This window comes from Homalodisca vitripennis, chromosome X (assembly GCF_021130785.1).
Source record: "Homalodisca vitripennis isolate AUS2020 chromosome X, UT_GWSS_2.1, whole genome shotgun sequence".
NCBI lineage: Eukaryota > Metazoa > Arthropoda > Insecta > Hemiptera > Cicadellidae > Homalodisca > Homalodisca vitripennis.
Genome location: NC_060215.1, coordinates 39,631,467 through 39,655,648, shown reverse-complemented (window position 1 = coordinate 39,655,648; position 24,182 = coordinate 39,631,467). Strand labels below are relative to the sequence as shown.

The 24,182-nt window shown below is 34.0% G+C and overlaps 1 protein-coding gene across 5 annotated transcripts in view; it reads left to right on the top strand.

Moving 5' to 3' along the window:
• Window positions 1–24,182, top strand: part of LOC124368941 (peregrin) — a 146,140-nt gene that overhangs the window by 68,326 nt on the left and 53,632 nt on the right. For all 5 annotated transcript variants that reach the window (XM_046826498.1, XM_046826497.1, XM_046826499.1 and 2 more), the window contains 2 exons: window positions 3,193–3,379; window positions 7,003–7,121. In XM_046826498.1, coding sequence (XP_046682454.1) covers window positions 3,193–3,379; window positions 7,003–7,121 — 306 coding nt within the window. The remainder of the gene's footprint in view (window positions 1–3,192; window positions 3,380–7,002; window positions 7,122–24,182) is intronic.

Below are 24,182 nucleotides of genomic sequence, written 5' to 3'. Positions count from 1 at the left end.
TGTATTTATATTTAATGGCAGTAAATTACTATAGACTATTCAAATAAGAAAAATTAAACGAAAATGAAAATTTAGTTAAATCAAATATTTCAAGAATATTCACTTTCTTAATTATGAGCTATTGTGGGTCAATTAGAATTTCATTTAAGGAGTTGGTTTGTGTTAATTTAAATGAATGATTGAGCAAGTTAGTAAAAGTCTCAAAAGAAATGATTGAAATGATTGAAATGATTTATTAGCCCAATAGAACATTACAATGTTATAAGGCTCGTCAAGAAATAATAACACTAAATACTAAATAACAATTTAAAAAAATACTAACTACAACACAAGTAACATATAGCTAATACTAGGTGGTATGATATTTCACATCTTAATTATTTTCTGGTGAATTCGGACGAAAATCGTCAAAAGTATAAATTTTCAGTTTTGAAGCATGTATTCTTTAATAGTTTTTTTTGAAAGCCTTTAATGTAGGAATCTCTCTCCATGCTAAAGGTAATTTGTTAAAAAAATGCTGACTATTGTAAGAGAAAGATGTTTTTAAAATGGGTTGTTCTGTGTATAGGAACAGGTAGAGAATAACTATTACGTGTTGTGTAGTTATGATGGGAGATAAAGGGATTGGACTGTATTCTTTTATATGTTTGAGTTAAAACTTCCATTATGTAAATACTTCTTACTGTTAAAATTTGAAGATTAAAAAAATGTCCTCTACATGATTGATTAAATTTCAAATTTCGTAGAATTCGAATTGCTCTCTTTTGAGTTTTGAAAACCTGTTCAATAAATGGTGAACTTCCCCAGGAAACAATTCCATATCTCAACACAGATTCGAAATAGCCAAAATAAATAGTTTTTGCTGTTCTTAAGTCAGTCAAGTCTCTAAATTTTACGAATAGCATAACATGCTGAATTTAGTTTCCCATTTAAACTGACTGATGTGATTTTCCCATCTAAGATTGTCATCTAAAGTAACACCAAGAAATTTACAATTTTTTGTAGAAGTAAGTTTACTTTGGTAAAAAGTTATTTCAAGTTGTTCTCTAAAGTTTCTAATAAAGTGAAAATTAAGTATGGATGTTTTGGAAATATTTAAGGATAGTTTGTTAGCTTTAAGCCAGTTTAAAAATCAAACTAATGTTATCATATAATTTTTGAGATAGTTCAGTTTTATTGTCAGATTTAATCAAACTAGTGGTGTCATCAGCAAAGAGAATTAATTTGTCACATAAATTGAACTGCTTGGGTAAGTCGTTTATAAAAATTAAAAATAATATTGGACCTAAAACTGACCCTTGGGGTACGCCTGCCTCCAAATAGCGGTGCAGGAGATAGATATTTATGGAACAGAACCAGCACTGTTTTGAACTATCTCTACTACCTGGCTGCGATCCCTCAGAAAAGCTACTAAACCAATTGAGAGCAACTCCTCTGATGCCATAATACTCCAATTTATTTAACAAAATTTCATGGTCTACACAATCAAAAGCCTTCTGGAGGTCACAGAACAGGCCACAGGTCGACTGTCCCTGGTCCAAGGCAGTTAGCACATAATCAGTTAAACTTATGATAGCATCTGAAGTTGACAAATTAGATTGAAAACCAAATTGATTTTTATTTTATTATTGAGAATGATTTTAAAAAATTTTCAAGCCGTAATTTTACAATAGTTTCTAATAATTTTGAAAAAACTGAAAGAACTGAAATAGGTCTGTAATTTTCTGCAAGATTTGAATTATTGTTTTTAAATATTGGAGTTACTCTGGCTACCTTGAGGCATTCAGGGAAGACTCCGTGAGTCAGGGAGCTATTCACCAAAGAGCAAAGAGGTTTTGACAGGATGTGGATGTGTTCCTTCAATATCCTTGGAGGTATTCCATCCAGGCCTGGTGACTTACTTGATTTAAATTTACTTATAACTTCAATTATCTCTTTTTCACAAACAGGATAGAGATAAAATGAACCATTAACAAATGGATTTGGCAAAAAATTTTGTGGATCGTAATGCCTTGAATTCAGCAAGTCAAGTTGGTTTGAGATAATATGAGAGGTACACTTGTGAAGTGCCTGTTAAATGCTATTGCAACATCCATTGGCTCAGTAATATCTTGTCCATTAACAATTAGATTAATGTTTTTTTTACAGAAGCGAATGATTTAGTCTCTGAATTAATGATATTCCAGGTTGTTCTTGGAATATTTTTTAGAGGATTGTATTTTATTTACTAGGGGTTCTCTTTTTTGCATAAAGGACTATTTTCTTATGATGTTTAAGGTAAGTTTTATATTCTTTCCAGCTATTTTCTGTGTTTATTGACTTGGCTCTGGCAAACAGCTCCCTTGACAGGACAGCACTTGCCCTAACCACATCAGTTACCCAGGAATATGGACTTGACTTAAGTTTTTGTTATTGTTTTTAATGGGAATGCTAATTCATAATATAATATCAGCTTATCAACAAACTTTGAGAAATTTGCATCAACCGATTCACCAGAAATCACATCAAACCAGTCCTCCTTTTGCAGAAAGTCATGAAACATTCTATGACCCTGCTCAGAAAATATCCTATGTGTAATTATTTTTACTATTTTCATTTTTTAGTAATAAATTATTGACATTTATTTTCAAAATTTGAGAAAAATTATGATCTGAAAAGCCAGAGTGAAGGTTAAGACTTGATAGCAGATTCTGAGGTATGTTACTAACAATATTATCTAAACAAGATTCAACATTTTTGGTAACTCTAGTAGGTTCATTTTATAAAATATCTAAAATTATAACATTTTAAAATATTCTTAAAAGCTAAAGACTCTGAGTTATGGTTTAATAAATTAATGTTAAAATCACCTAAGACAACTAAGTACTTTTTCTCTTTCAAAGCTAATTCAAATAACAATTGCAACTTGGAAATGAATATATGAATATCGGAGTCTGGTGTTCTGTAACAACTAACAGTTAAAATATTTAATTTATTAGAATTAGTTGAAATTAACTCTATAGAGGAACATTCAAAAACAAAGTCTTCACTAAATTTACAAATATCATTACGTTCAATAAATTGTATATGATTTTTTACAAGAAGAACAAGAAGAAAGAAAGTAATGCTTCTTTTTCCTCCAAGAGACTGTTGATATTACTGACCACTTTTGTGCCACAGAATATTTGTTAATGTATAAATGATTTATTTTAGAATCCAAGAGATTGGTTCACTGGTCACATTGTCCAAGAAAAGCCAGTTCATTCAACGCTTGATTGCATATTGGACACTGAAGAGGCAGTTTCGTAATGGAGTTCCATTACTGCGTAGGCTTCAAAGCACACACCTTGCAAGAAGAGAAGAAACATCTAAATCTACTAGTCAAGCTACTAGTGACATTGTGAGTGGTTATTGATTTTTGCATTACTTAATGTTTTTAAAATTCAATTTCTATGACATTTAATCAGTAAGTAACAAAAGTAGTTATTTATAACACTGACATCACAGATACTGAGCTGTAATTCAATGAATAATTTAAATTTCAAATTGCTGTTTCCATATGGATAAATACAATGTATATCACAATTACTTAAATTAATAATTAGATATATATTTTCTAAGGCTGGGCTTTACACATAACGTAGGTATGGTAGGAAGGGTTGATTCAATTAAATTTTGATTTTAGCTCCAGTTCACATTCCTTTTATTGCAGCGACTGGTATCTGATACAGTCTCAGACTTGACTTTTGGAATCTTGATTCATGTTCGTCTGAAGAGATGCAAAGAAAGTCGACGACGAGAAAGCTCAAAACGAAACATTTACATCGTTTCGACGTCAGAGACACCTATAAATAGGTGAAGTGGTAGTCTCATTGTCTCATCAGGTACATAATTGAGTGCACTACGATTTGATAGACACAATCTCTTACCACAGTGGAGATCCTTGAGTTAAATATCTTTGCAGTGTTTGAAATTTTAATAAATTTGCAAGGTTTATTCAAAAACTAACATGCCTGAGTGTAGAAACCATGAAGTTAAGTAGTTTTATGTTCACAAAATTAAAATAATTGGTAATGTCTTTTTAATATTTCCTCTGTTTTAAAAGTGGAAAGTAGAAGTGGTTACAATTTTTGTGAATAACTGGTTTTGTAAAAGTTTCTTCAAATGTTGTGTATTTTAAAAGTTGTAGGTTTATATGAAATTGAGCAAAAAAAAAAAAACGGTTCATGTCTATAGATTGCTCAAATAAACTGTTTTCCTTTATTTTCAACACATTTTTCGTAATGAATTATTGGGCATGTAATGCCAATTTTCAAAATTGTGTATTCCATCTATAAAAACATATAATGTAAAAAAAGAGAATGCTCACTTTCTAAAGCATCACTGAACTTACATACGAGGTGTGTCCAAATAGTATCCGACCTTGACGTCTGGCATGAACTGACGTTACTCGGCGGCAACAGCAATCTGGTCCCCTTCAAAGTACTCTCCTCCACAAGCCACTACCTTATTCCAACGCTCCTCCCACTTCCGGAAACACTCCTTAAATTCATTTTGCGAAATGGCTAACAGGTCCTTCGTCGCATTTTGTTTTATTTGTTCAACATCATCAAATCTTTTTCCTTTCAAAGGAATTTTTAATTTCGGAAATAGCCAGAAGTCACAAAGAGCTATGTCAGGACTGTAGGGAGGCTGTCGTAGTTGTTGGTTGATGGCGTGTTTGACTAAAAAACGCTGAATAAGATATGAGGAATGAGCTGGCACGATGTCGTGGTGCAGGATCCAGTCACGGCTTGTCCACAGTTCAGGTCGTTTTCTTCGCACTGCATCTCGTAGCCACCTTAGGACCTCAAGATAATACTCCTTATTCACTGTTTGGCCTCTTGGAGCATATTCGTGATGAACAACGCCGTCCTGGTAAAAAAAAACTGTCAGCCTTGTTTTGACATTGCTTCGACTTTGTTTTGCTTTTTTCGGCCGTTGCTCTTCGCGAGTTTTCCACTGTGAAGATTGAGCCTTTGTTTCAGGGTCATAGCCATAAACCCATGACTCATCACCAGTAATAATTTTTTTAAATAGCCCTGGGTCACTTTTGATCAAATCCAGATTGTTCTGTGTGATTTGAAGTCGACAGTTCTTTTGGTCTTCTGTCAGTAGCCGAGGAAAAAATTTTGCAGAAACACGGTTCATTTTAAAATCTTCGTGTAAAATGTTACAAACTGACAATTTTGGTATTCCTAAATCTTCTTCCAGCTCTCGGACAGTCAATCGACGGTTTTCATTAATTGCTGCACGAACACGATCAACATTTTCAGCGTTTCTGGCCGTTGAAGGCCTGCTAGATCGGTCAACATTCTCCACTGGTATGCGGCCATTTTTAAACCGTCTAAACCACTCTTTTATTTGTGTATCGCCCATAGACACATAAACTTTCCGTATCATTGTAATCGTCTCTGATGCTGAATGGCCAAGTTTTTGGCAAAATTTAATGCAAATGCGCTGCTCAACACGTTCAGTCATATTGACATGCGATGCACACACACGGCAGTACTGTACGGAACAGAGCGCTGTGACTCACTGAGTGACTGGATTGTATTCAATGCCTAATATGAGAAGGAGTAGGCTCGCCCCTCCCCTCCAATAACTGGTTCGAGCCGGTCGGTTACACTGTGGCCGCCTACTGGTCGGCGGTCGGATACTTTCTGGACAGACCTCATAGGTGTGTCTTATTTCCAAAAACCAGTATAGAGATAGTTGGAAAGCCTAATATTGCCAATAATTTCTCTAAATTAACTTCCTAATTTAAGTTAGTGATCAAAATGTGTGTGTAATATGCATCCATTTACTTCAGGAGCCTGTTAATGAAAGTTTTAGAATTTTAATATTGAAGAATGGACTGGTTTTAAAAATCTAGGAATATTATGCTGTCCTCCATTTTATTTGCTTATTATGAATTGATTTTAGGATCTTAAATATAATATGTAATTAAAATGTATTAATGTTAATGCAATTTGCTGATTGTATTAAATTGGCTAGTTTTCTTGTCTAGTGAATTGAATTTCATTGCATTAATGTATACAGTTTTCTTTTAATATGTGGATGTTCTTTAAAGTTTTAGTTTACATAACTTACCTTATATGTGGCTCTTATTATTCTATTGCATTCTACAGGGACTGCAATCTGAAGGGATACTCATTAAATTTGGTATGAGGCAAACCTTGAATCTACAATATCAACATTACAATAATTAATGTACAAGAAACATAATAACTGAACACAAACAATGTTAATGTATGATGCAAATTATTATTGAAAATTGTCTTTTTATTGCACTTTGTGTTTGAAAATCTGTAAACAGATTAAGATTCGGATTCAGATTTGAAATATAAAACATTCTCTCATCACTACTAGATATCCTACAGATCTACATAAATGTGGGTTAGTGTCAATGCAGATGTGAATATTAGTATAGGTATAGACACCCTTATTGTTGCCATTCTTGATTGCCCTGTGTATGTTTTGTGCCAGCTTTCTCATGCTCTTCGAGGTGAGATGCGTACCATGCAGTGTGCTTTACTTGCCACCATACCAATTATCTTAGCCCAACTCTCAGTGTTGTGATCATAGAATAATCATTTTAGTACCCTTTTTAATATATGACCAGCCTTCTAAATAAAATTTATAATACAATCTATCATAATTTTTACTAATGTTGTGTTGAATTTACCAAGAATCTCTTTTACTCCTGATAGCACTTCATTTAATGTTCAGTAGTTAGCATGTTAGACTGGTAACCTAAGTGTTGCCAACACAGTCCTCTAGCAGGTGGGCCAGTGCTAAAAGTTATAAAAGTCAAAGTTAATTATTTTCTTCTTAAGTACAGTTTTTGTAAAGCAGTTGAGGTATTGCAAATAATGTGTCATAGAGCTTTATTATAAAAGTAGAAGTTAAACACAGCCCCACTGAAAAATAAATTGTTACTGTTTTGTCAAATGACTTAAGTCTCCAAATTTCTTGTTTTAGAGTGAACTGTACAGACAGCTCAAATATTGGCAGTGTCTCCGGCAGGATCTGGAGCGGGCAAGACTCTTGTGTGAGCTCGTACGGAAACGTGAGAAACTCAAGAAGGAGTTGGTTAAAGTGTAAGTTAACACGTAGAGATGTTAGTAGACTCCTATCCCTCCCAAAATTTAACTCTAGTGTATGAAGGAGAGGTAACTAACTAATTGGTTTTTGTAGAACCCTCAGATTTGAGGATTAACAGAATACATGTATTAAATACAAGTAAGGGAAGCACAAAGGAGATGAACCAGTCAAATTCTTAGGTATTGTGCTTGAACCTCACTTGGACTAGGGAAGTCACTTGAGCCAAAAGGAATCTGCATGTTAAGAGTATCTAGCATGTGTGTATCTCAAAATGTCCTTACCACTGTATACTATCGTTACATATTCAGCCATATATCTTATGCCATAATGCTGTGAGGTAACCATCACTCTGTTAATAAAATATTAGTACTTCAGAAAAATGCAGTTTGATTGATATGTGGGGCCAAGCCTAGATACCATTGTAAGCCTTTATTTGTTAGGTTAAGTATGCTCACTGTAACTTCTCTTTACATATTAAATTGTTTAATCTGTATTAAAAAGCATGTGAATAGTTTTATGCTTTGTAGTAATATGCATGACTACACCACCAGGCAAGGTAATAACCTATTTATTAAATATGATAAATGTTCAAAAACACTGAAGAGCTTCGAGGTCAGGGTACTAAAATTTTACAATGTTATTCCAGTAGGCACGAGAAAACTACCTGAGAACAGATTTAAACAGTCAGTGAAAGTCAATCTGGTTAGCAACTCTATTTATTCTACTGCTGAGTACTTTTTATTAAATTTTAATAACTTTCATGTTTAAACTAGCACTTTTTAATTCTTTGTGCAATTTTATTATTGTTTATTTATTACTCTTTTAACCTTTTGTGTGACTTATTATTTATTTACTTTACTTATTTATTATATCTAATTTTAACCATACAAAAGTAAATTTACTGAAGTCAGTAATTTCTACTTTTTAGTAACTTTCCAAAATAAAGGGTAATCTTCTGGTTGATGCTGGTCACCCCAATTCACTAAATAGAAAAACACTTTAGAATTTGAAGTAAAAGAAGTAACCAATTTTGGACTTTTCAATAATATAGATAGAATACTAAGATAGAGGCTAAACTCATGGTTGGTGTTAATCACCCATGTTCACTAAATTATAATAAATTTTAAAATGTAAAGTAACTGAATTCACCAATTTTAATTTTTAGTAACATACTAAGATAGAGGCTAATCACCTGGCTGGTGTCGTCACCCCCATTAACTAAATTAAATACAGTTTAGTATGTAAAGTAACTGAAGTTATAAATTGTTGACTTCTTAATAACACACTAAGATAAAGGCTAATCTCCTGGTTGGTTTTTGTCTTTTCTATTTACTAAATAGATATACACTTCAAGAATGTAAAGTAACTGAAATCACCCAAATATTTCACTTTTTAGTAACATATTTAGACAGAGGCTTATGTAATAGTTGGTTCTTGTTACCCCTATTCTCTAAATTAAATACAGTATAGATTGTGAAGTAACTTAACTCACCAGTTTTCCACTTTTTAGCATGATACTAAGATAGAGGCAATTCTCCTGGTTGATGCTTGTCACCCCATTTACTAAATAAAATACTTTCTAGAATGGAGATTCCAAGACGCATCCTGACATAATTTATTGTCAACAATATTTATTTTAAAATGTTTAATTATATTTAACTCTTATGTTTGAAACATTTGAATCTATTATTATTTTTGAATAATATGTAAATAAAGAAATTTATCTGTTATCTGTTGTCTAAAATTACCAGTTTTCCACATTTAGCATGATAATAAGATAGAGGCTATTCTCCTGGTTCAGGCCCGTCACCCCTATTCACTAAATAAAAATACACTTAAGAATGTGAAGTAACAATTGAAGTCACCTTTTTTCCATTTTTTTGGTAACATACTAAGATAGAGGCTAATCTCTTGGTTGGCGTTCATCACACATATTCACTATATAGAAATACACTTAAGAATGTGAAGTAACTAAAATCACTAGTTTTCCAATTTTTAGTAACATACTCTGATATATGCTATTCACCTGGTTGGTGCTTGTAACCCCTATACCTCAAAATTAAATACAGTTTAGAATTTGAAATAACTAAACTCGCCAGTTTTCCTTTTTCTAGCATGGTACTAAGATAAAGGCTAATCGCCTGGTTGGTTTTTGTCTTCCCTATTCACTAAATAGAAACATATTTCAAGAATGTAAAGTAACTAAAATCCCCAAAATATTTCACTTTTTAGCAACATACTTAGATAAAGGCTAATCTCCTGGTTGTTGCTAGTCACTTCTATATGCTACAGAAGAATGAATGTAAAGTTACAGAGGACAGGGATTATTTACTTTTTAGTAACTTTCCATAATAGATGTTAATCTTCTGGTTGATACTTGTTACCCCAATTCACTAAATAGAAAAATACTTTAGAATTTTAAGGAACTGAGGTAACTAATTTTGCACTTTTTAGTAACATACTATGATAGAGCGTAACTCATGGTTCGTGTTTGTCAACCCTGTTCTCTAAATTATAATACATTTTAAAATGTGAAGTAACTTTTTAGTAACCTACTCTGATATATGCTAATCACTTGGTTGGTGCTCATCACCACTGTTCACTAAATTAAATACAGTTTAGAATGTAAAGTAACTAGCATAAAACAAAATGGCTGACTGACTACAGTCTATGTGAAGTAGCTCCCAGTATACAGTAAGTGCATTTAAGTGTGTAATTACAATACAGTATATAATTACTCACTTGTGCGGGAGCTAACCTGGTTAACGTAAGTCCATTTTATACTATAACACAAAGATTAATAATATCACTACAAGCATATATCACTTATCATAAAATACTAAAAAAAACTGACCTCATTTTTGATCTGAGGCAAATAATTAAGACTGACAATCAATATGAAGAAGACTCCACTAGCTTATACAAAGATTATTATTCCCTATAAAACTTATTTGCATACAATATCAATGGTTTTTAAGAATTATAAAGAAAAAGTTATAAGTAATACATAAGTGAACATATGGCAGCAATGAAGGTCCAATAGTGTCAACAACTGATGACATTGACAGCCCAGCACATCCCACCTGCCACTACTGAACTCCCTCACTCACACAGACCTGAGACATTCAGTGTCAGCAATACCACACCTCTCCTTGTTGGTACTGCTTGTTTTATCGGACAAGGCATTCGATTGTCACTTAAACCCCTTATACAATTCTGACAACTTGGTGTCTGCCAAACCACGTTATACAAAAACAGCATTCTCATTACAATAATCCTATTTTGACAACTTAGAGTCTGCCAAAGCAAGTTATAAAAATCAGTATTTTTTATTACACCACCCCCATTTTTACAACTTGGAGTCTACGAAAGCAAGTAAAAAAAAAACACAATTTTTTATGACACCACCTCTATTTTGACAACTTGGAATCTGTCAAACCAAGTTATAAAAAAGCATTTTTTATGACACTACCCCTATTTTGACAACTTGGAATCTGCCAAACCAAGTTATAAAAACAGCATTTTTTATGACACCACCCCTATTCTGACAAGTTCGAGTTTGATAAATCATTGTTTCCAGGCGCTCACGGTGCTTCTAACCTCAATTAATTCGCTCTGCCGATCGCACTCGGTCAAAATACGCGGTGCCTCAACTTACACACGTTCTGTCGTTGTAATTAACTATAATTATATATATTAATTATTTTACTATATATTGGTTCAATGAAGTTGATTGTACGAGACCAGCACATGGACAGCTGGGTTCGGGTTGGCGCGGGGTTGTTTGATAACTTGCGCAGTCTACCTTGGTGAAGGTCATTGTCTGGCTCCCCGTCACTGCCACTGCCACTGTGATCACTCCGAACTACATCCTCAATGCCACCAACCACTTTACAAGGCTCTGGTACATCACTACACTCACTTGAATCGTCGCAATCACTACTAATAACGAGATCGATTTCACTGTCACGAAGTGTACGACTACAACCCGCCATTGTTTCCGCACAACTAATATAAATAGCAAAATAATGGAATAAATCTACTGTAAAAGTAAAGTAAATGGTCTCCTGATAGCAAACAACCCGTAGTAATACAAAATATTGCTACTCGAGAGCAGCACTTATCGGCTCTAGTGGGTAAAGCAGTGTGTGCCGATCTGTGCCGTTTAAGCTGCAGTGGCTATGTGGTGGCCGTGTCGATTCATGCCTTGCGAGCGGGAGAGGGTTAAACCAAGTTATAAAAAACAGCTTTTTTTATGACACCACCCCTATTCTGACAACTTAAAGTCTGCCAAACCCAGTTATAAAAAAAAACTGCATTCTTTATGATACCACTCCTATTCTGACAACTTGGAATCTGCCAAACCAAGTTATAAAAACAGCATTTTTTATGACACCACCCCTATTCTGACAAGTTGGAGTGTGATAAACCAAGTTGTAAAAACAGTATTTTCATTACAATAACTTTATTCTGACAACTTGGAGTCTTCCAAACCAAGTTATAAAAGAACAGCATTTTTTATGACACCATCCCTATTTTGATAACTTGGAGTTTGCCAAACCAAGTTATACAAAAACAGCATTTTTTATGACACCACTCTTATTCTGACAACTTGGAGTCTGTTAAACCAAGTTATAAAAAAACAGCATTTTTTATTTATGACACCACTCCTATTCTGACAACTTGGAGTCTGCCAAACCAAGTTATAAAAAAAATTATAGTGGAAAGGACAAAGTACTATGATGAGAAACTTAAAGCTCTATGACCAAATGTAAATTCACTCTTTATTGAATCTGTTGATAATAAAATGTAATCTCAAATCCATATCACAACAAATAATGAAGTGATTTACAATGTTGCCAAAGTTGCAGAACACTAAGACTTTCTTCACTCGGGTAGCTGAATTGACTTTAAAACAGAACCAAGACTCTAGGAAACCAAAATGACAACCTGCCTAAAATAGATGAGTGCCAAACTTAACACATTCGAGTCTACGCTCGAGCCAGACTCGAGCGCCGTTGTTTAATCACCCGGCCGGCGCTCGAGCGTGACTCGAGCACAGCTTTGCCGATTGATATACGGAGTTGCCCGAGTGATATTCGAGTGCCGTCTGCTGCATTAAAAAGCCAGCTTTGTTGGTTAGTTCAGAAAAATTCCGCTAGGCGCTACTACGTCATACCCGCTTGAGGCTTTTGTTTATCGACTGACGTGGCCTGGCGCGTCGTCAGTCTGTCTACGACAACAATAATTTTTTTTAGCATTTGGAATTTTTTTGGCAAATAAAATAATTATTTGTAAATATGTATATAGTAAATGCCTTTAAAAAAATTGAAATTACTTATATTATTTATTCAAAAGTTAATTTTCAAGTAATACAAGACATGCGGGAGTTTTTATTTTTCTTCAAAAAATGTAAGTTTTGAAATTTTTTTTCAAATTTATTACATTTTATAGGAATAAAGTTTTTACATATCAATTTAAAGAGGAAAGATAGAACTTTCAAGAAAATATAATATCATATACATAATATTTAACAGTTTTCTAAAGAAAAAATCTGAAAACCCAATAATTTGTGCAGACCAGGCTATTAAAACAGCAAATAGCGAGCCAGACTCCAATGTGTTAAATTATTTTAACCCCAAATAACAATAATAATAATAAATAATAAATCATTTGTTTCCCCAAAATAACAAACTGAATATTACCAACAAATATTGCCAGTGCTTAAAGATAAATAATACTATGACATAACTTATTTACAATAGCAGCAAATAACAAAAACGTGCAAGTCATCCGCACTACGGACTGGTCTTGTGGGTTCATTTATAACAGATTCAAACCCATAACTTGAAAATAAAATTTTATAATTATCTGTATTCAAATCATCCTTTAAAGTATCAATATTAATGTCTCCAATTATAAAAAAAATTAGAATTTATTCTTTTATTACAATAACGGTCAAGTTATTGTTCTAATTCATTGAGAAAATTAACTACACTCGATTCATGTAATCTATACACTGCCAATACAGAAAAATGTTGTTTATAAGCCAAAAAGGAAAACTTTAGAATGTCCACAGACGCTATTTTTTCTGAAGAAACCCTTACACCTTCAATAGTTTAAACTCCAGTGTAAATCATTACTCCACCAGCCCTGTAACGTTCGTTATAATTGCCAAACATTGTATAATTAGGTAAATTGTATAAATCTTTTTCATGTTCATAAATCCAAATTTCAGTTAAAATAATAATATCTGGTAAAGTTTTGCATGAAAATATTTATAATATGAATAAGTCGACATTTTTACTCATGCTTCTTATATTCTGATGGACAAATTATTAGATTGTTACCTTTTTCATCTAAAATGTTGTTTGATACAGAGTTTTTCATTTATAATGAGAGTTATATAAACGTAACATAAAAATGCAAGAATAAAACATATTCATATACATAAAATTGTTTAGAAAATTATTTTGACTTATAATACGTTATTGCCGTTCCTAATAACAGTAAAATACCAAACTGTAAAGTTAAGACTTAATATTAACAGAATAAAATAATTCACTAGAGTATAAAACTAATAAAATTAATTCTCTTTTCTCAATAAACAGGTAAAATACACACAAAAAAGAAATTAAAACAGAAAAGGGCGCTGTTGAACTCACTGAAGTTTAACAATAAACTCAATAAAGAAGTAAGAGCTGTTATAAACTCCCTTAAATCAAAACCATAGAGTGGAATGGATTCGTCGATGCTCATAAAACATTGTGCTGAAGAACTAACTTCTGATTTCTGATAACACCACATTTAGTTAGCATTATAAACAAATCATTTACCCTTGGTCAATTTTCCACTGCATTGAAAATATCAAAAGTTTATACAAAACACAAAAAAGGACCAACAAGTGAAGTACAAAATTATCAACCCATATCATTGGTTTCTATTTTTTCAAAAATAATGAAAAAAGTGGTTCTTTTATTTTTTTATATATTTTTTATTTATTTTTATTTTGTAACACATAATTTTACATAATCATGACCCCACCAAGTCAACATGACTTATCGGTGAGGTCCATAATGAAACTTAAAAAAAAGCAAGATACAAAATTACAGTTTCATCAATTATTTGTTTTGATCAGTTTAGTTCATGCTTTTTCAAGAAAATGTTATATTGCTCTTTGTGTGGCTGTGGTGCTTCTATAACTCCAGATTTTTAAATATTGGCATTTTATATAGCATTAAGGGGATAATACATACATTATTCAGAGTATAAATAGATAATAAATTATATAACTGGATATATAAACAAAAATATATAAAATATTGCCCATCAACAAATAGCATTCTAAAAATAGTTAAATATAAGCAACAAATCTCTAAACATTCAACAACAATAACAAAAATATCAATAAATAACAATGAACTATCAAACAACAACAATAACAATAAATATTTAACATTATATACATACTAGTTTTTAACAAAATCTGGTTGATCACAGAAGTAACTAAAATTTACCCACTCATTCACTTCATTTGTCTGTGCATGTGCGTGTGCGTGCGTGCGTGTGTGTGTGTGTGTGTGTGTTTAGATGTTAGTCTAGCTAGATGTAGTCTAAGCTAAGTAGTCAGCTCACTGTGTGTTGTAGTAATCCATCTCTGCACTGCCTCTCTAAAAACCCTGAAGTTTCTCAAGCTTTCAATTTCATCTGGAAGTAAGTTAAAATAATATGGAATATAAAACTCGGGTAACCTCTCACCAAACTTTGTGGCCATTCTCTGTATAGAATATTTTGTGGTGAGCCGTGTGTTGAAAATCCTTGTTCTTTTTATTTTGTGTTCATTTTTATTAAAATTATCCATAATATTTCTGTATATATATAACTGTTTGGGATTCATTAAAGTTTTAACCATTTCATTGTTTCCAAATAGTCTTATCAAACACCTATTTTGCAAATTTTTTATAATGTTTAAATGGGATGTAGCAGCTGCACCCCAAATACCAATACCATATCTAATGTTGGATTCCACCAGCGATTGATATGCAACCATCTTTACCTTATTATTGGTAACTTTATCACTCAACATACATATAGCAGCAACACAAGGATTCAACCTTTTATGAAGATCATAAATGTGTTCATTAAATATCATTTTCCTGTCTAGAGTCAGTCCCAAGTATTTGAATTTATCCACTAGCCTTATATTATCACAGTCACAATTAATGTTAATATTGGATCTATGTAGACAGTCACAACCATGTAACTTAACAATAATTTCTTCATTGGCTGACATGTTCTGGGGGCAAAAATGCATCATGGCTGTTTTCTGTTCGTTTGTAATAAGTTTTTTATCATGTGCCCATTTAGTTAAAATTTTAAAATCTCTATTTAGTTTCTCAGTTGCACTGCCTAATTGTCTATGTCCACTTATAATTACTATATCATCAGCATAGGCTAAAATTGTGCAATCAGTTATCAGCTCAAATAAACTATTTAAATAAATCAAAAACATTATTGGTCCAAGTAAATTACCTTGAGGCACTCCTTATGTTATGGTTTTTAAATCACTATATTCATTTTCAACTTTCACAGTAAATTTTCTGTTTCTTAAATATGATTCAAACCAACTTAAAAATATTCCTCTTATACCTATTCCTTCAAGTGATTTTAACAGTTCTTTGTGTTCAATTGTATCAAATGCTTTACTTAAATCGATGAATAAGGCGAGTGCATGGCTTCTACTATTCATAAAACCATTTACTTTGTTTGAAAATGATTTTAAAGCATGTTCAGTTGATTTATTTTTTTGGAACCCATACTGGTTGGGGTTCAATATGTGGTTTTCTTTCTAGAAATTTATATTTATTCAGATAATTCGAGACATACCTTTCAAATATTTTTTCGATGGTTGGCAATATAGCTAGCTATAGGTCTATAATTACTAAACTGGTTTCTTATCTTTACTCTTATATACTGGCCTTATTACAGAAATTTTTAGGCTATCAGGGAATACTCCATTTTGTAATGAGGTGTTTATCATTCTAGCTATCACATGTGCAATTTTTCCAGAAATATATACAACATCTTTAGCTCTAATTTTGTCACTACCTGGGGACTTGTCGATTTTTGTAGTATCTATTATATCCTTTATGGTTCTATAACTGGCAACGGGTATATAAAGATATCCATTTACATCATGATCTCTATGGCTTATCTCGCTATTTGGCCTATGGGGGCATGTATGTGTTAGGTTTACAACTCCATTTAAAAAGTAGTCAGCTAAAACCATTCACTATATCATATTTGTTCCTTGACTTGCTCATAGCATCCATTATGATTTCATCTACATTTTTCTTTTTTTTCCTTCCAAGCAGTTCATTCACATTGGACCATAATTTTGTGGTATCCCATTTAACATTTTCAAATTGTCGGTTATAGTAACGATTTTTTTGATTTTTAATAGAATTATTAACTTTATTTCTAAAATATCTATATATATATTCCTATTTCTCAGATTAGTCGGGTCACCTTTCCACAACTTAAATAGCCTATCTCTCTCTTGTGTCATTTTAATTAAATGATTATTCATCCAGGTTTTCATTCTTTTAGGTCTAGTGATTTTTAGGTTGACCTCCTTCTTAATTAAACAATCATTATAAACTGAATTAAATTTGTTTGTCAATACTTCAAAGCTATGATTTATGTTCACAATTGTATCTGCTCCGATCAGCTCATTCCAATTAATTTTGTTTAATTTTGATTTAACCAGGGCTTCATTGTACTTGTAAATATGCTTTTCAACTCTTTCTTCACATCTTTCCCATTCTAATTTCAATGTGATTGGATAATGGTCTGACATTTTTGACAAGATGATTCCAGTTTGAATTAGGTTTGCGTTGCTTCTCATATATATATATGATCCAGACATGTTGCTGTTAAATTACCCGCTCTCACTTCTTCTCGAGTGTTACAGAATATGCCTCTCTGTAGTCCCAAGGTCGACAAAACAGTCTCATACTGCAGTGTGCCATACATATTATCATTTATGTCTATGTTGATATCACCTATAAATATTAAATTGTTGTACGATTGTAATCTGGTTAATACTGTTTCAAGTTCATTCAGTATTGTATTGATGGGTATACCTGTACTGGAAGTTGGTGGTCTGTAAACAGTGTGAATGCAAAATTTATCTGTGGATTGTGTACTTATAAATTCTAATTCCAGTGTTAAGGATTCATAAGAGTGTGTATGAATATTTATTGGTGTGTATTGTAATTTTTTTGAATTGTAAAAAACCATCAACCCTCCACCCACTTTATTATGTCTTAATTTGTAAATCAATTTATAATCCAGGTAATCTAAACTGAACAAATTTATTTCTGATTCATTACAAAAAATTTCAGATAATATTAAAACATCAAACATTTTTATACCCAAGTTAAATTTCAACTCAACTTGAAGACTATCCCAATGCTTCCTTAAAGACCTAATATTTACATACATTACAGTGAGATTCTCCTTTCCAGAAGTGCCGTTATCAATTGATATAAACCACTCACTAAAACCATCATATCTACCTGTAACCATCCTATGTCCATGTATTTAAGTTGTCTAAATTTGAGTTATTTATGATGCTTCAACAACAAAAAACCAAAAATATATACATGCAATAACTTACTTTGCCCCACATTTCTAATGAATAAAAATGTATACAACATAACCTATTGAAAATAATATAATCTAGGCTATTTCTAAAAACATATATAACTAACATGAAAGTAGGCCTAGGTCTGTTATAAATAGAACAAAAATAAACTACGAAGCAAGGCAACGGTACAAATAAATAATAATACATAAAAATATGTGCAAAATTGGAAATATTCAACAACCATTAAACTAAGTAAATAAACAACAATAATAACAACACATAACAAAACAGTTCCAAAATAATCAACGAAAATAAATAAGAGAATGAATAACAATAGATAATAAATCTTAAATATAACTTATCGATGTATGCAACAAATACTAAGCTTAACCTATAAATAAAGATCTGTACTAACCTATAATTTTGAGGAGTTTTAGAAGTGCGTAAGCCCATGTCTTCACGTAGATATAACATCAATTATTATTTTATTCAAATCAGCCCCTAAGGGCTTAATTTTCTTAGATCTTCCCTGTTTTTAACAACAATGACATTTCTATCACCCTCCCTCTTTCTGACCAAGACTTTGCCACCCTGACACCACACAAAGGCAAACTTATGCAACCTAGCTTTTTCCTTAGTGTCTCTAAGTAGGTTACGGTAGAATGGGCACAGGTTTTCATTAAAGTAAACTTCTCTTATTTTCTTTATCTTTCCGGCCTTCAACCAAGTGTCTCTGTCTTCCTTTGAGAAAAACTGTATGAGCAGTGTAGGCAGCTTTCCATCCCTCCTGTGCTGTAGGCGATGAGCACGGTGAATAATACTTTTGTCGTAAGGCACCTCAATTGACTCTGCTAGTTTACGGACCGTTTCTGCAACATCTTCATTCCTGGTCTCTCCGTTGCACTCAAGGCCGTGGATCTCCAAATTACACCGACGACCATATTGATCCAATTCGGCGATGTCACTCTCCAGTCTTAGTACATCTTGGTCACGGTCTTGTGCTTTCTTCTTGAGGCATTCAACCTCCTTTTTCAGAAGAGAGTTTTCTTCTCTAAGACCCTTAATTTCATCTAGCAACAAGTCATATTTTGATGACAGAAATGAAATTGACTTTTCTATAGTATCCAAGCTTGACTGAATGTTAGGCAACGTATTAATTTTTTCCAAAATAGCTCTTGATACTCCTAGGCTACCAACCTCAACAGAGTCTTTTGAGGTTATGTTCAACAAGTCTTCCATAGTTGGGTTAGAAGCAACAGAATCGTTTCTCTTCTTAGATTTTCTACAATGTTGACAATTCCAACTCTCTTGCATCACTTTGTTCATGGATTTCCATGTTTGAGACTTGACAGAACAGTCTCCAAAGTGGAATCCTCTACTGCAGCTTTTGCAGACAGCATGGTCCCCTTCTTTTGGCAATTTTTTATCACAGTTGCCACAAATATCTGCACCTTCACTTGACATTATGTTAAACTGTTATCACTTAAGGTTAAGTATAATAATTGTAAAAAGCACCTTCAAATAAACGTGAAAATAAACTTTTTAATTTGGCAAGTTTAGGTTAAACAAGCCTCTGCAGCCACAGCCACCTTAATCAATAAAAAATTTAGAGCAATTAAATCTAATCGCCAAATTTCAACATGGGTTCTCGAAAGGAAACACTACCACTTCTGCCATTATTAGCCTTGTTGAATAAATCATTGACAAAGAAAATTACATCTATGCACTTTTCCTTGACTGTAGTAAAGCTTTCGACTGCCTAGGACACGATTTGATCTCAAGGAAACTATCATCTTTAGGTATCAGAGTACAGTCAACAACTGGTTTCTAAGTTATCTGTCAGGACGATCGCAAATAGTTGAGGTGCAGAGCACTACACTTCGCCTTAAAAATACATATCAATCACACCCAATGCCTGTTACATGAGGAGTACCTCAAGGATCCGACCTAGGTCCAGTCCTCTTTATTCTTTTTGTCAATAATTTCCCAACATACTTCCAAGATCACAATATCACTTGTGTGGTGTATGCAGATGACTCAACACTCTTGATCAAAAATACCACTGCTGAAGGGGTGTATGTATGTATCTAACTCGCTAAATAAGGCGAAGTATTTGCAGAGGAAATGACCTGGCTGTTAATCCATTAAAAACAATACAAGTAAATTTCAGTAAGAGAAAGGACCATATTCCTAACATTTCTGACATAACAACTGAAAACCACGTAAGACTCCTTGGTGTCACTCTGGATGGGAATCTCACCTGGACTGAGCACGTAGACAGCCTCTGTAAAAAGAAAATCAGCATTGGCATATATGTTGTCCAGCGGATAAAATGGATTGGGAATTTTCAGGCAGCAATGATAGCTTACCGTTCACTAGTGGAAACACGTATGAGGTACGGGCTTATTGTGTGGGGTGAATCCTCTGCTGGAAATCTCAATAGGGTGCTCATACTACAGAAAAAAGCCATAAGAACCCTTGCTGATCTTGAACCCCAACAAAGCTACAGACATGCTTTTCAATCTATGGGAATAATGATTGGTACTGGGCTGTATATTCAAGGAGTAATTTTGCATGCTCGTCAGCTGAATCTCTAAACAGGGAAAGACTCAACTCACATAACACCGTACAGCACTTTTTGGAGAAAAACCATCTTACATCGGCCGTAAACTATGGAACACTCTACGAGGCACTATCAAAAGACTAAAGGGAGAAGCTCTCAAGAGGAAACTCAACTTCCTTGTAAACCAGCCATTTTACACCCTCGAAGAACTCCTAGAAGCATGCAGGGAAGAATGGAGATTCCAAGACGTATCCTGACATCATTTATCCTCAACAATATTAATTTTAATATATTTAACTGTTATGTTTTAAAAAAATTGACTCTATTACTATTCTTGAAGAATATGTAAATAAAGAAATTTGTCTATTATCTAAAATCACCAGTTTTCCACATTTAGCATGATAATAAGATAGAGGCTGTTCTCCTGGTTCAGGCTCGTCACCCCTATTCACTAAATATAAATACATTTACAGGGTGGCCACTCGACTGGGAATAAGCCGGGAATTTTTCTGAAAACCGGGAAAATTTCAACAATATTTGTTCAGTCTCTAAGAACTTATAAAATCAAGATATATTTGACAGCTTCTTGAATCAAGAAATGATTAATCACGAAACATTGTATTTTACGCGATGTGGCTTGTGAAATTTGGAAAGAAGATCGACATATGTTCGTGAGCTACATATGACGCCGGTTGATCTAAGGCTCCACTAGTGTAGTGAGTTTATCTTGGTTAGTTCTACTTCTGTGCCGTGGCATGCCTCCGCCCCCCCCCCCCCCCCACCCCAAAAATACGTAACGGTGCATTGGAAAATTCAAATCAGCCGACCGATCGTTTCTGACTTCAGCACTTAACGAGTGGTACGCTATAAGCGGTAACTCGGCAGAGCGGTTGTAACCGCGATACAAACAGGTTTTTTTGTACTTAAGTATTATTCAATCGCCGAAGTGGGGTCTCCGGACGAAGTTGTCCAACTCTTATTCTTTAGAGAAAATAGTGTTTTGGAAAGACGTGTGTTGGATAGATAGCACAGGCCTAAAATGTACAGTGTTATAAATAGGCTTCAGAGTTCGGTTCGTTGAATAATATAATGTTTGACGGTTTGATAAGAGGTGCAGCCCGGGTTTTTGAGTACACCAGAATGTCTGTTGGATTTATACAAAACTTAGTAAGATACCTTGTGGAGAAGAAAGTAGTGGGTTACTTACAACAAGTAACGTCGGGAAAGGGGCGTTTGCGTCATGTTGCACAGCAATGAAAGAGTAAGCTGAGGGTTGAGCGACAGGAGAAACATTTAATGTTTAGAATTGGCGGCGGATAAGCGCCATCGTGTGGTACTGCCCTGCTGCTCACGTCTGCCATGGCTAGTGTCGGTTGTTCCCCATATGTACAACACAAACATTAAACTTTAAGTCTCCGCCCAATCTAGCGCCCACCGTTAACCGCTCGTATTGTGGCCGAAACCTCAGAAATCAGAAATCTTTATTGTCGTTGACATTTTACAAAATGCATGACAGTCGTCAATTTGAAACTTAAAATGTAAACTTAAGGAAATAGTGCAGCTATTTCACCATAAAAATCTGTAATATTATATTCAATAGCATTTCCTTAAGTGCTATCTTAAAACTATGAAGTGTCAGAGTTTTTAATTTTTCAGGTAATGTATTATACATTTGAATCCCTTGATACAAAAAGCTTTGTTGAGTCCTTGAAAACATGCACCTTTTTTGTGCTATATTATGTCTATTTCTTGTCATATAGTTATGTATGTCACTAACTTTAGTTGTGATTTGCAAGTTTTTCCTTACATACATAAGAACTGAAAAAACATACATTGACGGTAGAGTTAGGATACCTAGCCTAACAAAAAATGGTTTGCAGTGATCCTGCCAGTCTGCACCACAGATAAGACGGTCAGCTTTTTTTTGTAACACAAATAATTTGTGAGCATAGGAACAATTCGCCCAAAGTGAAGTTCCATAGGACAAGTGGCTATGAACATGACCATAGTAGATGCAAAGGAGAACATCAGGAGACACATTCCCTCTCAATGATGACATTCCCTCGGTTGGTCTATGAACGATTGCTCCTCACACACGTTCCGATTGTCATCAAATTACATAGGTTAAAACAAAGGAAGTGATGTTATGTTTTGATATCACGGTCACAACCAAATGTTGACTGAACTGCGTTTACACCGGCAATGAATGGCACAGGTTTTTGTGTCCAACTAAACATCGCTAGTCTAAACGGGCGCAAAAGCTCTCTCGAGCGCTGCCGCAACCAGTGCCGGATAGTTGGTTACAAGAACTGGAGAACAGTGTCGTATAAAATTTCAATTATAAACATTGCCGAGACATCATTGTCATTTGTGAACAACTTCGTCTTGACTCCCGGAACAACCAGCGATACAACTGTAGCAAGTACTTGCGACAGTTCTCGTGAGTAAAATTGCTTATATTGTTCACATTATGCTACAGTAGTTGTTCAAATACGCTCGCAACTGTACTTGCCGTAAACTTGATGTTGTTGCCAGTCTACATATGGCAGACGGCTAGCTGATCGAATCAGCCACGCTCACCAGTTTTCATCGTCAGAGCGGCATTGATTGGACGACGGCTGGAAAGCCCGGTCAACTATTTACCGGAACGACTTACATTTGACGATCGTTCAGACGATTCGAACTGTTAAAACCAAATAGTCCAACGTGCATGAGAATCTTTATGTCATTATTTCGTAGTCCTTGACTGTAATCTAACTGACTGAGTCTGCACTCTCTATTCATAGACTTTGGCTCTTTGATAGTAAATAGACGATCGCTAATTTGTATTTTATCCCTACGTCGTACTTTGTGCAGTTGTAAATAAATATATTTCCTATAAATATACATCTATACAGTTTTAAGTAAATGTAATATATTCTGGAAGCTCATTTTATAACGTACCATTTCTATTACTTAAAAAGGAAAAATGACTTGGAATTTTAAATATATTCATTTCCCAGAATCTCTGCAAATTTTTTGAAGTAAGGTGGTATTCTTAGGCTTCCCCCTTCCCAACAGAAGATTAATTAATTAATTTGAGTTCAGATGACAGTATTTGGTTTATTTGGTGATTGTACTGAACCGACCTTGTGTACAGGCGACATTATTGTCTCGTACCGAAAGTTCGTCCACCGTTAGACCTCTGACCCGCAATATGGGGCTGCAGTCTGCCCCACGGTAGCACTGTGTTGGTATTTATTTCTTATCTTTGTATTTCCGAATTGGATACATGTATTTTGTAAACATCACAGAAAGGAAAGTTATTAGGTATACACAATGTTATGTTGGCACATCGAAAGACACAGAGATAACAATGGCGCAGTGTAGCGGGTACGGCGGTTATCGCAAGATAACCAGATCAAGCAACGTCGAGCGTGGCCGCTGCTTGGATAGTTGACCGCTGAGCGATCCTGTCCTTGCAAGCGGCCCGCCTGCCCGGCCATGGGTGGTGGTTCGGAAGTCACCTTTAAGCCGTTGGTCCCCAGGTTAAGTGTTAGAGAGGGCTTCTTAGCCCTAAATTCACCTGGTAAAATAAGACATTCTTTACTTTACTTTTACTTTTATAACAACTAAGGAGCTTAAAGTAGGTGATAGCGATAAATCGTCAACAAATTTCTCGCTCCTTGCTAGTGATGAAATGTAAGAGCACCGCAGCTTTGTGCCATTTCTTGCAAATACTGCCAATGACGATAAACGATCATCGTTGCACTTGGCGTAAGGGTTAAATACAGTACTACAGTTGTCTATTTGGTTTGAAAATAGACTAGATAATCGGAAATTTTCGACCGGGAAAAAACTGGG